This window comes from Eumetopias jubatus, unplaced genomic scaffold, assembly GCF_037043125.1.
Source record: "Eumetopias jubatus isolate StellerSeaLion01/CBP00866 unplaced genomic scaffold, mEumJub1_p1.0 scaffold_2, whole genome shotgun sequence".
NCBI lineage: Eukaryota > Metazoa > Chordata > Mammalia > Carnivora > Otariidae > Eumetopias > Eumetopias jubatus.
The window spans coordinates 80,953,558-80,969,550 of NW_028274808.1; the positions used below are offsets into that span (position 1 = coordinate 80,953,558).

The 15,993-nt window shown below is 44.3% G+C and overlaps 1 protein-coding gene across 1 annotated transcript; it reads right to left on the minus strand.

Annotated features, from left to right (window-relative positions):
* Positions 1-6: 6 nt before the first annotated feature.
* Positions 7-12,739, minus strand: REELD1 (reeler domain containing 1). The gene is given in 8 exon segments (XM_028125291.2): positions 7-871; positions 874-970; positions 1,785-1,841; positions 2,556-2,875; positions 5,881-6,007; positions 6,009-6,039; positions 7,081-7,303; positions 9,926-12,739. Coding segments are annotated over 8 exon segments (1,560 nt in total). The 5' UTR covers positions 10,134-12,739; the 3' UTR covers positions 7-374.
* Between the last annotated feature and the right edge of the window lie 3,254 nt (positions 12,740-15,993).

The window sequence follows — 15,993 nt, forward strand, 5'->3', positions numbered from 1 at the left end:
ACATACTGAGGAGGGACAGAATTTCTATTTCTGCAGGTTCCTTAAGGCAACAGAGGAAGCTCGGTGGCCACAGGAGTCTAGTTAATGAGCAGGTTATACAATATTCATTGTGTTGAGTTTAACTCTTCAAACAGAACGTCTAATTGTGAATAGAAAAAAAAAAGCAGCTAAATTACAGATGTTAAGACAACAAAGCTCGGGAAGAACTCCCTCTGTTGATAAAACTGTCCTTTCGCAGCTGCCTCGAATAACTGCTCACTGACGGGGGCCACTGCGAGTCCCTGTCCTCATCAGCTATTCTCATTAGCTCTGTTCTGGCTGAGGAACTGCAGGGTCTGAGGAGGGCCACTCGGAGGCCTAGGACGATGGTCTGCTCAGAGGACTGTTTTCTCGTTATCCACAGAGGAAGGGGGCCAGTTGTATTCTGCTTCAACCAAAACAAAACTGTTCTCCCTTATCTTCCTGACACGGACTGTCTCACCACCATCGCTCCTGGCAACAGCATCCCCAGCAGGCTCGCTGAAGGACACTTCCGTCCACCTGTGGCAATACTGGGTGTGTAGACAGCAGAGGCCAGCAGCCAGGGCCATGCCCAAGGTGGCAGAAAGACAAAGCAGGATTCCCAGCTGGGGACTCCTGAGCTGGATCCCTGAAGGGGCACTGGCTCCCTGTTGCCCAACCTCAGGCCTTCGATTGGTCTTCCTGGGGTATCTCACTCTGCCCTCTCCATGTTCCTCTCGCACTCTGGCCTCCTTGTGCTTTGACTGAGGTAAGAAGCTGGCAGAAGGCCTCGATGCTTCTGATTGCCCGCCAGCAGCAGGTGACCCAGAAGTGGCAGAGGTGTGGAAGACAGGGGTTGGAGTGGCTGCCCCGCCCCATTCCCAGTGAGTGCTTCAGATGACCAGAGGTGCCGATGGGCAGTGGACAGAGAGGGCCTCATCATCGTCCTATTAGAGGACTCCATTTTGTCCTAGAAAAGCAAAGGGGGAGAAAAAAAATGTCAAAGGACCTGGTCTTCTTCCAAGCTGCCACTGAACTTTACACTTAACCTGTGTTTCTTAAAGAATCCCAGGCAGCAGCTGAAAACCCAGCCTTGTACCTGCTCCTGAAAGAGCTCAGAGTAAAATGCCCAAGTAGATAGATATGCTCTTGTGATTGATGGGGATGAGGTGGCTAATGGAAATCCCACAAAGAGAGTGTGGAGGCCAGTTACAAGAATAAACCTAAGGTCCTTTAAGAGGCTTCCAGACCAAGATGCATGATTATCATCTCCAAGGGCAGAAAGCTTTGAATGTCTTTTTATGCTAGGACCCATGCAAGAGGGCATTTAATCTCACTGTAGGTTTCAATAAATTTGAGTAAGAATATTATACCATGTTTTATTTTGTGTTCCTTTTAAGACTTCAAAGGAATTGTAAATCAGTGGGCATGTATATTTTATATTGCCCATTGATCTAACCTCTGGAACCATACATGGTGTTTTGAGGCCAATGTTATAAAGAAGGGCAGAGAGGTGGGGAGACAGGAATTATTGACTGAGGCTAAGTGGGAAAACAAATCACTGAAACTATCAATTTCTACAATTGTCAATAACTTCAGAGACACTGTGTATAACAGAAAGGCTGGTATTGATTGATAAAAAGATGCTGTGTGTATATTATACCCTTGCCTCCTGCTCTCAAATTTTGGTTACTAGTCTAATAGCTCTGCTTCCCCAGCCTGGAACTTCCCACACTGGGATCAAAATATCAACCCCATCACCCACGTACAACCAGGGTTGTTACTTGTTCATCCCTATCTGAGGGTAGGCAAGTTTCCAAGGAATCAAAGCTTGGATCATCCTGAGTCCCAAAGGGAAGGATAGAAGGGCGAAGAGAATACAGATCAAAAAGCAACATTTCCTACCATTGCTGTGTGTTCTGACAAAAGCAGATTTCCTTGGAAAGACTCCTGAGTTTGGAGTTAGGAGCTGAAGGGAAAAGGGATAGAGGGTGGGAAGAGGCAAGTGAGGATAGCAACAAAGCCTCACTGAATGCTTTTATTCATTTTATATAAAATATGTATTTATATATTATAAACTTACACATCTCTTCTATAAAACTTTTTTTAGATTTTTATTTATTTGACAGAGAGAGACACAGCGAGAGAGGGAACACAAGCAAGGGGGATTGGGAGAGGGAGAAGCAGGCTCTCTGCTGAGCAGAGAGCCTGATGCAGGGCTTGATCTCAAGACCCTGAGATCATGACCTGAGCTGAAGGCAGACACTTAATGACTGAGCCAACCAGGTGCCCCTCTATAAAACATATATTTATATCTGATTTTATTTATACCAGCATATCAGAGATCTCACCCTATTCAAGAAAGTACAGTTTCCCCAGGTGATTTTCATACCCAGCCCTTTTGGCCAGTAGCCCTTCTACAGTCAGGGTTTCTTGTGCAATTCAGAATAAATACGGTGAGATCATTTGCTGTCAGATGCCAAGAAGTTTAGATTCCCTCAGCACCCCCGGGTTTGGCCTTATCCCACCACCATACTGAATGGTCTACCCCTGACCCATTACCTGAGGTGGGTTCTAGGGCTGGAAGCAATGCCCTCTGGGAAGAATCTCCTGAGAGCCATGAATCTCTCCAGCCCACGGATATCCAGGGATAGTTCTAGGATTGGGTTGCTTTCCCCTCTGGGTTGCTGGCCATTGCTGACTGCAGTAGCCGTGTGTGAAGATGATTGGAACAGAGTCTCTGCATCCCCAGAAAACTCTGTCACCCAAAAACTTGCAGAAAAGGGATCTAAGCTGTTCTCCTCTGCAGCTCCAGTTGGGGCAACAGCAAAGATGTTTGCACACTGCTGGGGAAGAGCGCTGGGGGGACTGGGAGCTAAACGGAGATCCAAAGACACCACAAAAGAGAGTGAGAGCATTTTCCTTGTATTGCTTAGCACAAACAACTATGGTAATGGGGTAAATATTAGAGACTTTAATGTGCCTTTATGACAAACCATTAAGTTCGGGTTACTCAAAAGTATCAACAAAAAGATGATCTGCCCAGTAAGATAAGCCCCTGACCAAGTGGCAAAGGACTCGATTTCTAACATCTTTGTAAATAGTAAGTCTCTGACCCTCTGGACTTGTGCATTCTTAACAGTCACTACTCAGGGGAGTATAGAAACCCTTGTGACCACTATGTTTTTTTCTTACCTCTGCCAAAAACTGCTTCTAGCTAGAAAAACAAAACAAAACAAAATCAGTATCCCACAAATCAAAGATTTTTGAAAGTCCTAGATCTTTCCTGCCATATTATTAACAGTAAAAGTCTCCCTGGTGATGATAATGACTTGAGCCTCTGCCATAGGCAGAGTCAAGATCACCGCCCTCCACTGCCCTCCACCATCTCATTTCCCATCCGTGACTGGCCAACATGACAGCCCAGAGCTTTAGAAATAGAAATTAGAAACAGCGCAGCAAACAAGCAAGCACCAGTTTTGGAGTCAGATGACTGTCTGGGTTCAACTCTCCATTCCGCTAACTCCTAGTTTGGGGCAAGTCCTCCCAGAGCATCAGTTTCTTCTTTTCCAAAATGGGACCAGTAATGGTTCCTACAGCCTAGAGCTGCTGAAGGGTGAAATAAAATCACTGGTGTAGAAGCATGGAGCACAGTGGCTGGCACAGGTGAACATGCAATGAGGGTGATAACACTTAGGATGACAATGATGGTGTTTGCAGAAAAACACATTAGTGGAGGTTTCTCTGACCAGGGCTCTAACTGGGTTGGAATGCATTTTTTTTCTTTTACTGTCACTCTTCTCCAAAGCCTTCGTCACTCAGAAACATTGAGGTTGAAAAACAAAGAAGCCTAACGTACACACAGAATGTGGCAAAAGCTCAACAGTCTTAAACTCCCGCCTGAACTGAAAATGCATTCAGACATTCCCCGCAGACTCGTTGTTTGATGGGCATTTCTGTGAATGCTGGGGATGCAGAAGGGCTGCGTAGTGGCCGTTTGTTGTTCCTGAACTCGAAATCTAGGAGGAGAGACTCTTAGATGCCCAACCTGACAGATGACAGTGTGATGAGAGCTTTAAATCCAGAACTGAGAAGGCAAATGCATTTGCCTCCCAAGAAGTATGGGTGAAAGTTTCACAAAGGAGATATTGGAACCTCCCCTTGAAAGATAAATAGATCATCAGGAGGAATAGTCCACTTTGAGGACGTGTCAGAAGGCAGAACATGGAGATCATGACTAATGGGGTTGGGTAGACCCCAACGTGTCTATTGGGAAATAAGTTTGAGAAGTACAATATACTATCTGCCTAATGTGAAAATTCATAATTCATAATTTGCCCACTGCAGTCTTTTTACACTTAAGAAATCTATTTCACTTTGCTAGATGACATCTTCTCCTTCCCTCCCTCCCCGCCCCCCTGCCATCACAATGCACACGTACACACATACTCCTTTTTTGTTTGAGAAACCCTGAGGTTTGTGCAGAGGAATGGGCAGGAAGACAGCCTGGGTCAGGAGGGCAGGAATGTGTACAGCAGCGTCATGAGGAGTTTACCCTGGAGCTTCCCAGACAGGAGTCTGTCACCCCGTGGGGGACAAGGTTCCCAGCAGGGTCCCAAGATAGACTGCAGGGACAACATGATGTCACTTCCTGACACCCCACTTTTAGTCATATTCATATTAAAAAAAACATGCTTGGGATTAAGATGCACCATTTGCATGATTAAGAAAATAAAACATGAGACTTGAAACACCGTTGGGTTTGCAGGGTCTTCTCCAGGCCACACTGTCAGACCCTGAGGTCTTGACTCTGCTTTTAGGAGTATCTTGGTGGGAAGGTTGGGGGAGTGGTGCTGGGCAGTGGGGAGAAGACTGTTCGGGGCACGGGCAGAGTAGGGAGAGTGGCCCAGGGTAAGCTCTGTGCCTGGGTCTGCTAGACTGAGCCAAGTCGGGCATTAGCATGTTGGCCAAGAGCAAAGGACAGAGTCGAGGAAAGTGGAATTGAAAGGATTAAAGATGGGAGCTTCTGTGCAGGTGGCCTCTATGAGTGCATTCGTTCAGAGCACTTAACTAGAGATCAATAATGGAAATGAGTTCCATATCCCCAGGAATTTTCAGGTGACCACTGTATTCTGTAGCTGTATTTTCACTGTGTTCTCTTAAGTTTTGTTGCAGAAGTTCACGGACCAAAGGAGTCTCAGGTTATGTAGTGAACCAGGAAAAACTCCATTGCCATCAAAACAGCCCCTCATTCCTGATTCCTTTCTCCAACCCAGGCTGCAAAGAGCCATCTACCTACCATGGAAAGTAACAATGAAAGCTAGACGAGTTTTTATATACAAAGAAAAGATCATCTCTTTCCTGTGCTCCGCGTGGAGCTCCAGGGGTCTGAAGAACCCTGCTGAGGCGTTGTGATGACTGGTAAGTGTGGGAGTGGGGTGGGGGTGGTTGCTGTTGTTTGGATTTGTGACAGAATCCAACTCTCCACCCCAGGGCACCCCCATAATTTGTGAGGTTGAAGCAGACAAACAGCAATGGCAAGCATCCCCTCCTGCCCTTGGCCGTGAGCTGCTGCGGCCGGCCAAAGCAGGTGTTTAGTGCTTGTGTTGCAGGAACTGGAACCGGCTTCTAAGGGAACTTCTAAGGGAAAATAACATTTTTCCCAGTGTAAGTATTCAGAAGGCAGTTATAAAAATGTGATTGGCTTAGGGGCTCCTGGGTGGCTCAGTCGGCTAGGTGTCTGCCTTCGGCTCAGGTCATGATCCCGGGGTCCTGGGATCGAGTCCCGCATGGGGCTCTCTGCTCAGCGGGAAGCTTGCTTCTCCCTCTCCCTCCCATAATGATGCCAACCAGGCTGTTGAGTCCCACAGCAAGCCGCACCTGGGGTGGTTCCCTCCCGCCTCCAGCCAGAGGTTGGCATCGGTGAGCCGGGTTGCTCGCCGCCATCAGCGTGGGCTCCGCGGTGTGTCTGTTGAGACACACCAGATGATTCAATGCTCTCCCAGTAATATGACAAAATATGACTGGACAACTGACAAACTGTGGAAAAAGAAAGCAAAATGATGCGAGAGTTTGGTTTCCCTTAAATAACACCTGAAGAAGAACAAAAGGCTACATGAACAGAAAAACTGAAGAGATGATCGTATTGCCCTTGGGGTGATTCCACTCTCTTTAGAAACCAAAACTCAACTGTGGCAAATAATTAAAACAGGGAAGGATATGTCTAAATTCCCCTCCTAAATAAATACAGTCATTAGAAAACCTCATTTTGACTAAAAGGTATCTTCTTGAACTGTTCAGTCTCAAAAGGTTCTGTCTTCAACTTTATTATTAGCCATTACTGGTATGTTGTTAATTGAATGACTCTGTTAATTGAAAATTTCATAATTCTATTGTACAATTGTACAGCTCTGTTGTAATTGTAGGTTCCATTGAAAATTGGAGATCAATTGTTGGTACTCTAACTGGTATTTTGAGTACTTAATGGCTTTCTTTAGTAAAAATCCCTTTCACAAACATTATCTCCTTTATCCTCCCCCAAATTTCACTGAGGTAGGGATTATCAGCTAGAATCATTTTTCCCAGCTTAAATATTCAGAAGGCAGTTATAAAAATGTGATTAATTTAGGGGTTCCTGGGTGGCTCAGTTGGTTAAGTCATCGGCCATCTGAGAGACCACAAGCCAAGGCATAGAGACCTCAGGGGCTTTCGCTCGGTCCAAGAAATTGTCTGCTTTTCTGTCTGCCTCAGCCTCTGTCTTTCTCAGTTTTCCCTATGGTCCTTCTTTTTCCTCTGGCCAGAATTTCCTGGAGAGTTTGGTCAAGATGCATCTGTGCCCAGAGAGGAGGGGAAGTCATGTACCCCTGAACTGTGGATAATGACAAGGAGGGAAGCTGGGGGCAACTTCTTTTTTGGTTACCCTCTTCATAGACTGTCTAGTTGGGGCAGTCTTGGGACTCTGTCTTTGTCATGAGGTAGCTGGAGGTAGGGGCTGAAGCATGCAGGAAGGGAGAGGAGAAGCTCCTTCTCTTCAGAGTGTAAGGCTCCATTACCAGGAAGCAGCACTGCCCTAGCTCTTACAGGAATGTGATGTCCCCCACAGGTTGAGCAGGGGCCTTCTACTCGAAGGACAGGTTTCTCTTCCGGGACTTGTTAGAGTGGGTGACTGTATCAGCCTCTTGAAAACAAGCTATTGCTTTGGAATGAGGAGGAATGAAAACAAAAGTGCCAGCTGTTTGATGATCAGACACTCTTCGAGCCTGAGGTAGAAATCCCATGAAATCTCGAATGCTCCTCATGGTCACTGCAACAGAAAACATCCATTCGAGGTGAGCCCTCTTGATGTGGTTCCATTTGGTGATCTTATATGGGTATTTTCAAAACTAAAAGCTTAGACCAGCACCCAGAAAGTAAAAAATTAATTAGGGGAAAAAATAGTTGAAGTGCTATTTCACACCCAAAGTAAATTCCATTTAGATCAAAGTCATGTCAAAATGAAATACAAAAAAAAAAAAAAAAAAAAAAACCTAGGAAAAACATGGTTTTTAAAAAATATGGTAGTTCAAAAAAAAATAAAATAAAAAAATATGGTAGTTCAGAATGCCTTTCTAAGAAAAACCCAATTGCCAAAAGAAAAGGATGATTTAAAAATATTGTGAATATAGAAGAAATCCAAAGACAAATTATAAACCGAGAAAAGTATTTGTAAAGATACAAAACAGACAAATATACAAAGAGTAATGGTGAATCAATAAAAAGTGACCAACCCAAAATTATCAAAGGACACAAACAGAAAATAAAATAAGGTCAATCATGATTTATTAAGGAGGGCCCTTGTGATGAGCACTGAGTGTTATATGTAAGTGATGAATCACTAAATTCTACACCTGAAACCAATTTTACCATATGTTAACTAACTAGAGTTTAAATAAAAACTTGAAATAAAAAAATCATGATTTAAAAAACAAGTATGGGACAGTATACCTATCATATTAACAAATTTTAAAATGTGAAATTATAACCAGTATTGATAGCCCTGTGGAAAAACTGGACATTCATTTACTAGGGCTAGAACTATAAACCATGCAACTCTTTGAGGGGGTAACCTAATAATATTTTCCATATTTAAAAATGCAGTTACTTCTGATACATGCTACAACATGGAAGGACCTAGAAAACATTACAGTAAGTGAAATTAGCTGAATATAAAATGACATATTGCACAATTCCACTTACATGCAGTACCTAGAGCAGGTAAGTTATCATAAAGACAGAAAGATTATAGAGATTACTAGGGTCTGGGAGGAGAAGGGATGGAGATTATTGTTTAATGGGTACAGAGCTTCTGCTTGAGATAAAGAAAAAGTTCTGGAAATGGATAATGGTGATGGGGTACAACATTGTGAATGTACTTAATGTCACTGAATTGCATACATCAATTAGAATGGCAAATTTTATGTTATATATTTTTATACATATTTTTAATACATACCAAAAAAGCCCAGAAATGCAGTTTCCCTTTGATCTAGCAATTTCACTTGCAGGAATTTTTCTTACGGACATCAATAATAATGGCAAACTCATTTGTAATTAAATGAGTAGCTAAAACCAGGGTCATAACTTTATAGGCTTGCTAAATGCAGCTTAGTGTCTGTGATCATTTTATTTTCCACGCATTTGAACTTTCATTAATAAACATTTGTACAAGTATTTAGTTATTATTTCAAACTGGGCATTGTGCTAGGCATTGAGCATACATCCATGAACAGGATAATATCGTCCTTACCTTCAAGGAGCTCACAAATTAGTGATATCCCAGAAAAGAAAAGAAAAGAAAACAGTGTAATCCCAGCACAACAAAGTAATAACTGACCCTCACTGAATCCACGAAGTGCTCCCTCCAGCTCTTTATTACGTATGTTGTCTTAGTTCCAATCACAATCCAATTAGCTTCCTTCGGGTTTTTTATTAGAATTCGGTATCACAATATTTTGGGTCATTTTTATAGCTTTTTCTCCCAAATATAGTGCTTCGATTTTTACCATTTTCCTTCCCTTAGCCACAGAACGCAGGGGTGCTGACATATTGATCCTGTCATGCTGGGGTGCCTGGGTGTGTACTGTGGCAGTTGGTGCCCCCAGAGAAGTTGCCTCCAGCTTTGAGGATCTCCTTGCATTTGCCCCAGCAGGCTCTACACATATTATCATTTCCTCGCTGTATCGTGATGTGACAAAATTTGGGAAGCTCTGTTGGAATAGCCTGAATTTCAGTTTGGGGAGTATATTGCTAATATGGGGGGGCTAATATATACCCACATAGCTTTTCCCCACACTTAGCAACAGAACAGAATGATTGGGGAAATGATATTGACAGAGTAAATTTTATTTGAACTTATCACCTCTAACTGCCATCAAAAGAATTAGCAAAGTCCAAAGGGGGTCGAGCTGATGTGGTTGAGGGTCTGTACTTCCTGGAATCACCTCCCAAATAAACTACCTGCCCTCAAGTTCTCTCTCTGCTTTTCCAGGCACCCAAACTAAAATAGCAGGAAATACTCTTCACTCTGCAAATAACTTTAGTTTTAAATAATGAGAAACAAAAGCCTAGTTCATACACACACACACACACACACAAAATACATGAAGTTTGTTCAGGATAATTATATTTATATCTTATAAGAAGGACAGATAATTTTTTATAATAATGCTATTTGTGCCTTCTTGTAAAAACGAATATCAATATAGAGATTAGTTATGTGGTTCTCGTGATACAAATATTTCATGCTTATCTTGGGCTAAATAACTGCTTCTTAGGATTAAGTCAAACTTTAACGGAGGAAACTGCTGCTTGGGACAAACACAGCTTGGAATTTGTCAATAGGGCCCGGGGGGGGGGGGGCATCTTTCAAAGCCTCTCCCATACATACCTGGAACTGTGTCACCCAGTGAGTAGGAAGACCTGCCGGTGTGAATGGTGATGTGGTGGGTCTGTGGGTCCCGAGGCTGGGCTTGAATGTGCTTGGGCTGCATATCCTCACAGGCCCCCAAGCCAGCACCATGGGAAAAGGCAGCTGAGCAGGAAGCCAGGCAGAGGGCCGCACAAGCCCAGCCTCTGAGGATGGCGGAGACCCACATCCTGCCCTTTTCCTGTGTCACGAGAAACAACAACAGCTTCAATCCAGATGCTGTTTAAGAGAACAATATTACGTCCTTTTGAATGTTGGCTGATCTGAACATACAATGCCTTTAAACCTGAGATACCGTTAGTGCTGCCTCCCCAGATTGCAAGGGCTCAAGGTCAAGATCAAAAAGAGGTGCCAGACTGTAGGAAGTCTTTCAATTTCTAAACATTTAAAAAAAAAAAACAAAAAACCTCTCATCTTACAATTCTCTCATAAGACCAGACTGCTTCTTTTTAAAGAGGATTTAATTAAGTCAAAGAAATAAGACCAGAAAATATTTGTATCCTAACAAATGGCTCTTTACAAGCTGTCTGATATCCAAGGGCTGTGTGAGCTATAATACATTATTGGTGAAGTGAGACACCCAATATTCCAATGTGGGCAGGCAGTAAGGCATATGGTGGCTTGGATGAATGTCTTATTGCTACAATTGCAAAGTAGAGAGTTGAATGATACAAAATTTCTGCCGACTGTGAATTAATTACTTAGAAGCAATTGTTAAATTTGCAACACTTTGGTATTTTCTTGTCCTTCCTCTTACTGACTTGTTTAGTTACTTCACTACTTTTTCACAGAGAAGAGGAGCAGAGAAAGTTACACCCAAGCCCATCCGTTGTGCACCTTGTTAAATTTACTGGTGGGGGGGCGGGGCTCAGGAATAGAATAAAATGATTGGATAAAATAACACTTAGAGACTAAGTTTCACTTTTGTTTGCTAGCTCTAATATCACGGACAGAAAGAATGAGAAGTTGACTGTGTAAAAGAAGTTCTCAGAGGAGAATAATGTGAGAGACAGCAAATATGACAGGTGAAAGCCCTCTGAACAAACATTTGGGACATTAGGACGTCCTAATTTTTTAAAAGGAGTTGTTCCTTTTTATATTTTTATATACACAAAATTTTCCAAAGTTCAGTTAATATGTTGATCTAAGGAGCAATGCACGGCAACAACAACCCTCCTCTCTAATAAGCTAGTTTTAAAAGGTAAAAATAAAATACCTTAAATGTAGTGAAAGCAGCTATAAAAGCAATGGGCTAAGGAGATAATCCATGCAACCAAATAATCCAATGTCATCTACCCGCATCCTGTCTTCACCCACCACCACCCCGCCTCTTACATTGACCAGATACAAGGAGACAGCAGAGTGAACTATAACTCCAATCTTTTGGACCTAAGAGTCCTTCAGACAATAACTCTCTGCTAGGTTTGTTTTCCATGAGGTAAAAAAAAAAAAAAAAAAAGTCAAAAACTTCTCCACCAAAAGGGACCATTCCTACAGTTTCCCAGGGACATTCAGAGGTAATGAACAATGAGCTGTAAAAACACATTCTCAGCTGAGGGGAACCAGGGCTTTTCCATTTTCTTCCAGAAGGACCACAAGGAAATGTCCTTGGAGCCTTTGTTGATGGCAGAAGTTGGTCTCCTCTCCCCAAATCAGATCAAACACAGACACCTACAGGGGGGAGGGGTAAGAGCCACACCCCACAAATCCCACCCTCCCCTCCTTAAATCTTGAGGTTTCTGCTTTCCCACCAGCCCTAGTCTACCAGAACCAGGAAAACATCCACTTACCTCGGAGCACACTTACCTTCAGGCTTGATGGACTGGCTTCCCCCCTCAGAGTTGCAGAGATACATCCTTTAAACAAGTATTTTGTTCTCTCTTCTGTTTCTCCTCTAATGGGCAGGATAGCAGCTGTTACTGCTAATCCTCAGCATCCACAGGAGCTGTACCTCAAAGTCCAGAGCCAGCCTTAATCGCATTGGTTTTCTCTAGGACCTCATGCACATACTCACACATGGTTTCCACACCAACACTGTTCAAGCCTGTGTGAAGAACTAGAGAGAACCGGAACTGGTTTTGCCCATGACTGGCTTTGGCATCCTTCACAAGAGCCAGATGCCTTCATCTTGGTTTCCCTCCCAAGGTGAGAATGACTGAATCAAACAAATCTCAGTGTTCTCTGCTTCTTGAGTCAATGGGAGCTGAAAAAGTCATCCCTGGCTACATGGTGTATGATTCTATTAATATAACATTCTGAAAAAGACAAAAGTATATGAATAGAAACAGGTCAGTGGTTGCCAGAGGCTGGGGTTGTGGGAAGGAGGGACTTCAAAGGGCAGCACGAGGGAATTTGGGGGTGATGCAACTCTTCTGGATCTATACATTCTTGTTAAGACTCAGACTGCACATCAAAACCATACATAAATAAAAACTGTACATAAGTAAGTAGCTAGAATAAACAAAACTGGAGGTGACAGCTATACACAAGTAGCTATCAGGCAAATGATCAGTGGGATATCATAAAGGAGTTATAAGAGATTAACTCCAGGAGAGCCCAAAAACCTTCATAGAAGTGACATCTGAGCTGTACCTGAAACACTGAGCAGAATTTTTATGGCAATAAAGACTGGAGAACATTCTAGAATAAGAGGATGGTATTGAATACTTTTTACTCTGTGTCCTGACTATTGTCCCAGTAGAGTCTCCCTGTTCAAAGTGTGGTCTGTGGACCAGCAGCATCAACATCACCCAGGAGCTTGTTAGAGGTAAGTGCAGACTCTCAGCCCCCCCCCCGCCCCCCCCACCCCCACCCCCAGAGATCCACGGAGTTCATTTCTGCTTCTTGGAAGTACTGCTCTGGAGAATCTACCCAGATCTCAGCCCTTGGAAGAGCCCCTACATGCCATATGACAACCTCCCATCTCACCTGATGAATTAGTCAGTGATGGCCACTTTACCCGAGACGAGGCGATCCATTGACTGGGCAGCAACCAGTCAGCTACTTTGAGAATCTGGACTTTTCAAGGAACACAGATCATTTGAGCCAAAGGGTTCAGAAAAGCTAGGGTTGGAGTAAGGCGACAGAGCAAAAACCCAAACTGAATTTGATTCCTCAGAGTTCTCTGTGGCACTCTCCTTTCTTAGAACTTGTTTGAAGGGCTTTTTGTGCTATTTGCTTGTTTTCATTTTTCCACCTATGAAACTTGGAGTCCTGCACAGGGCCTGACATGTTTGAGGTGGGCCTGGAGAGAAGGCTTCAAGGGAGGAGGAAAGCAGCCAGACTCCAAAGGGATTTGCATGTCAGAGTGAGGAGGTCGAAGCACATCCAGTGGGAAAGAAAGGGGCTCCCGGGGCTGTTTAGGCAGTGGAACAAGACACGCAGCTGGGATTCCGTGAAGGCAGTTCTGGAAACAGCCAGAGAGCCAGGGACAGAGATGAGGCGCTGTGGAGGGGGCTGCTGCATTGCAGACCAGTAAGAAATGAGGGGGTGAGCAGTGATGGTGGGGGGACCAGAGGAACGGACTCAGGAGATCATCTGGAGGTAGCCTCGGTAGGGTTTGGTGACTCGCTGAATGTAGGGTACCCAAGAGAGAATTCTAGCATGGACAGTGTGGGGTGAATCGGAGTGGGGGTGGGGGGCTCCAGGGAGAGCAATGGTCTGACTGTTAGGTCTAGTCTCCATTCCAGAAATCTGGATGAAGTGAATGACTTAACAAGGAAAGCACTCATTTAGAGGCTACAGTCTTATTGCTGTAATGTGTTTTAGGGCAAGTATACAGGAGGTAATGTACCCTACAAGCCCCAGAGAAGGCTGAGCTTCCTTGGCCTAGGACTCCAGTATCCTCCATGCAGAGTGGAATCAAACTGATTAAATCTGGCTCCTCTAAGCCTCAGTCCTACCAGGAACAGGAAATCTTGATCTTAAGTAGTGAGGGAATCTGGGAGGCCTAGGAAATGAGGGTGAGGGCCTTCCATTGCTATTATCCTAATTTTCTAACCTGATGTGGTCACTTGAAAGCTGTTTGTTCAGACGTTTCCAAGCAAAGAAGGGTTCAAGTCTTCAGCCACTATGTGGCCTCTCCTGTCTGAGGTTCTGCCACCCCCTCCCCTGGGTGTGGCCACAAGTGGGGCACAGATTCCTGTCGCTATGGGGAGCATGGTTAACCTTTCTCCACTCCCTCCCTGGTCTCAGGGCCAAAGTCTCCTTGCTCTCCCTCCCCCTCCCTGGTCACCTGGCATAATCTACCCACCACAGGTGGAGGGGTAATGTACCAACACTTTTGCTTTGGCTTTGCAGCCCTAACTCGCCTGATCTGGGGGTTCTGAAAAGCCAACTAGCAGGTTAGAGAGGGTAGGGGGGTAGAGCAAACACAAATGGCTCCATAATAATCCTGCCCCTCACCCCAGAAGTAATACTTCTCCTTGGATACCAGGAGGACGGCTTATCCTAGCCATGGCCCCCATTACCCACCACACCCCCTCCCCAGCCTCCACTGAGCCAGCAGCAGGCCCTGCACCAGTCCCTCCACAGAGCTGACTGTCCCAGAGCAGTCCCCTGATATCGAGCAAGCTTCTCCGCAGGCAGGGCTGAACCATAGCCTCTCCTGGGACACAGAACATAGAAGGTGTCTCTATACCAGCACTGGCCAATAGAAATATAATGCAAGCCATGTAGGTGATTTAAATTCTTCTCGTTGGCATTTTTTTAAAAAGTAAAGAAACAAGTGCAACTTATTCTGATAACACATTGATCTAACTCAATATATCACGAACATTGTCATTTCACAGGCAATCACACAAAAAAGTATTATCAAGGTATTTTGCCTTCTTTTTGCGCAGGAAGTCTTCGATGCCCAGCATGTATGTTACACTTCCGGCGCACCTCAGTCCAGATCAGCCGCATTTCAAGTGCTCAAGGTGCTGAGTTGCTACCATACTGGGCAGTACGGGTTTCAACCAAGGAAGGTGGTTGATCAAAGAGGTCACAAATGTGGGATCAGGCCACAATGTATCATGTGCGAGATATATAAGAGAGCCAGCACAGCTGAGGGGATAAGATAGCAGATACAGATAATAACACATCTCTATGGTGATGGTGTAATATAGGCATCAGTAGTCTAGGAAACCGGTAGGTTAGTTACCTCCTTAATACTCACAACAACACTATGAGGTCCCTCTTACTATCATCCCATTTTAGAGATGAGGAAACTGAGTCATGGCATTTACATAACTTGCCAAAGATCACACAACTTTCAGGCTGTGACAGATAGGGTTCCTCACCACAGCTTTGCCACTCGATACCTCTGTAACCTCATCTACAAAACACAGATAACTATAATTCTTGTACCTCTATCCCAAAGTTCTTCTCAAGTTTCATTGAGGTCATAAATAATAAGCAGTTAGCCCTTAGCATGGGAAGGGCCAAAAACACAGTTCCTTTGGGGAAAGAGAAAGCTTGGCTGAGCTGTAGAGATAATAGAGGCTGAGCAGAGAGGAGAGGCCTCTGTGCCATGTGGCCCCTGACAGGTGTGAGTGTGTGACCGTGAGGGAGCAGGAGGGGAAGCAAGAACCAAAGCAGAAGGGGCGCCTGGGTGGCTCAGTCGGTTAGGTGCCTGCCTTCAGCTCAGGTCATGATCCCAGGGTCCTGGGATCGAGTCCTTCATTGGGCTCCTTGCCCGGCAGGGAGCCTGCTTCTCCTTCTGCCTGCCTCTGTGTGTCCCTCTGACAAATGAATAAATAAAATCTTAATAAAAAAAAAAGGTAGGAGCAAGAGAAAGAACATTCCAGGCCCCTCTGGCATCCAATCCCGTTCCAAGACCAAGCTGTGTGTCCCCAGAAAGTGAGAAAACACTGTGTTTTTGCTTGAATCTACTCGACTCATTTCACACTCGCAATTTAGCTGGACTTGAGATATTAACATGACTAAATCGCTACATTAACATCCCATGGCCCTGACTAGAATAGTTACATTAGGAAATACAGGACAAGTCTGGTGGTGGGCTTTACGGTTGTAAATCAGAAGCTTTG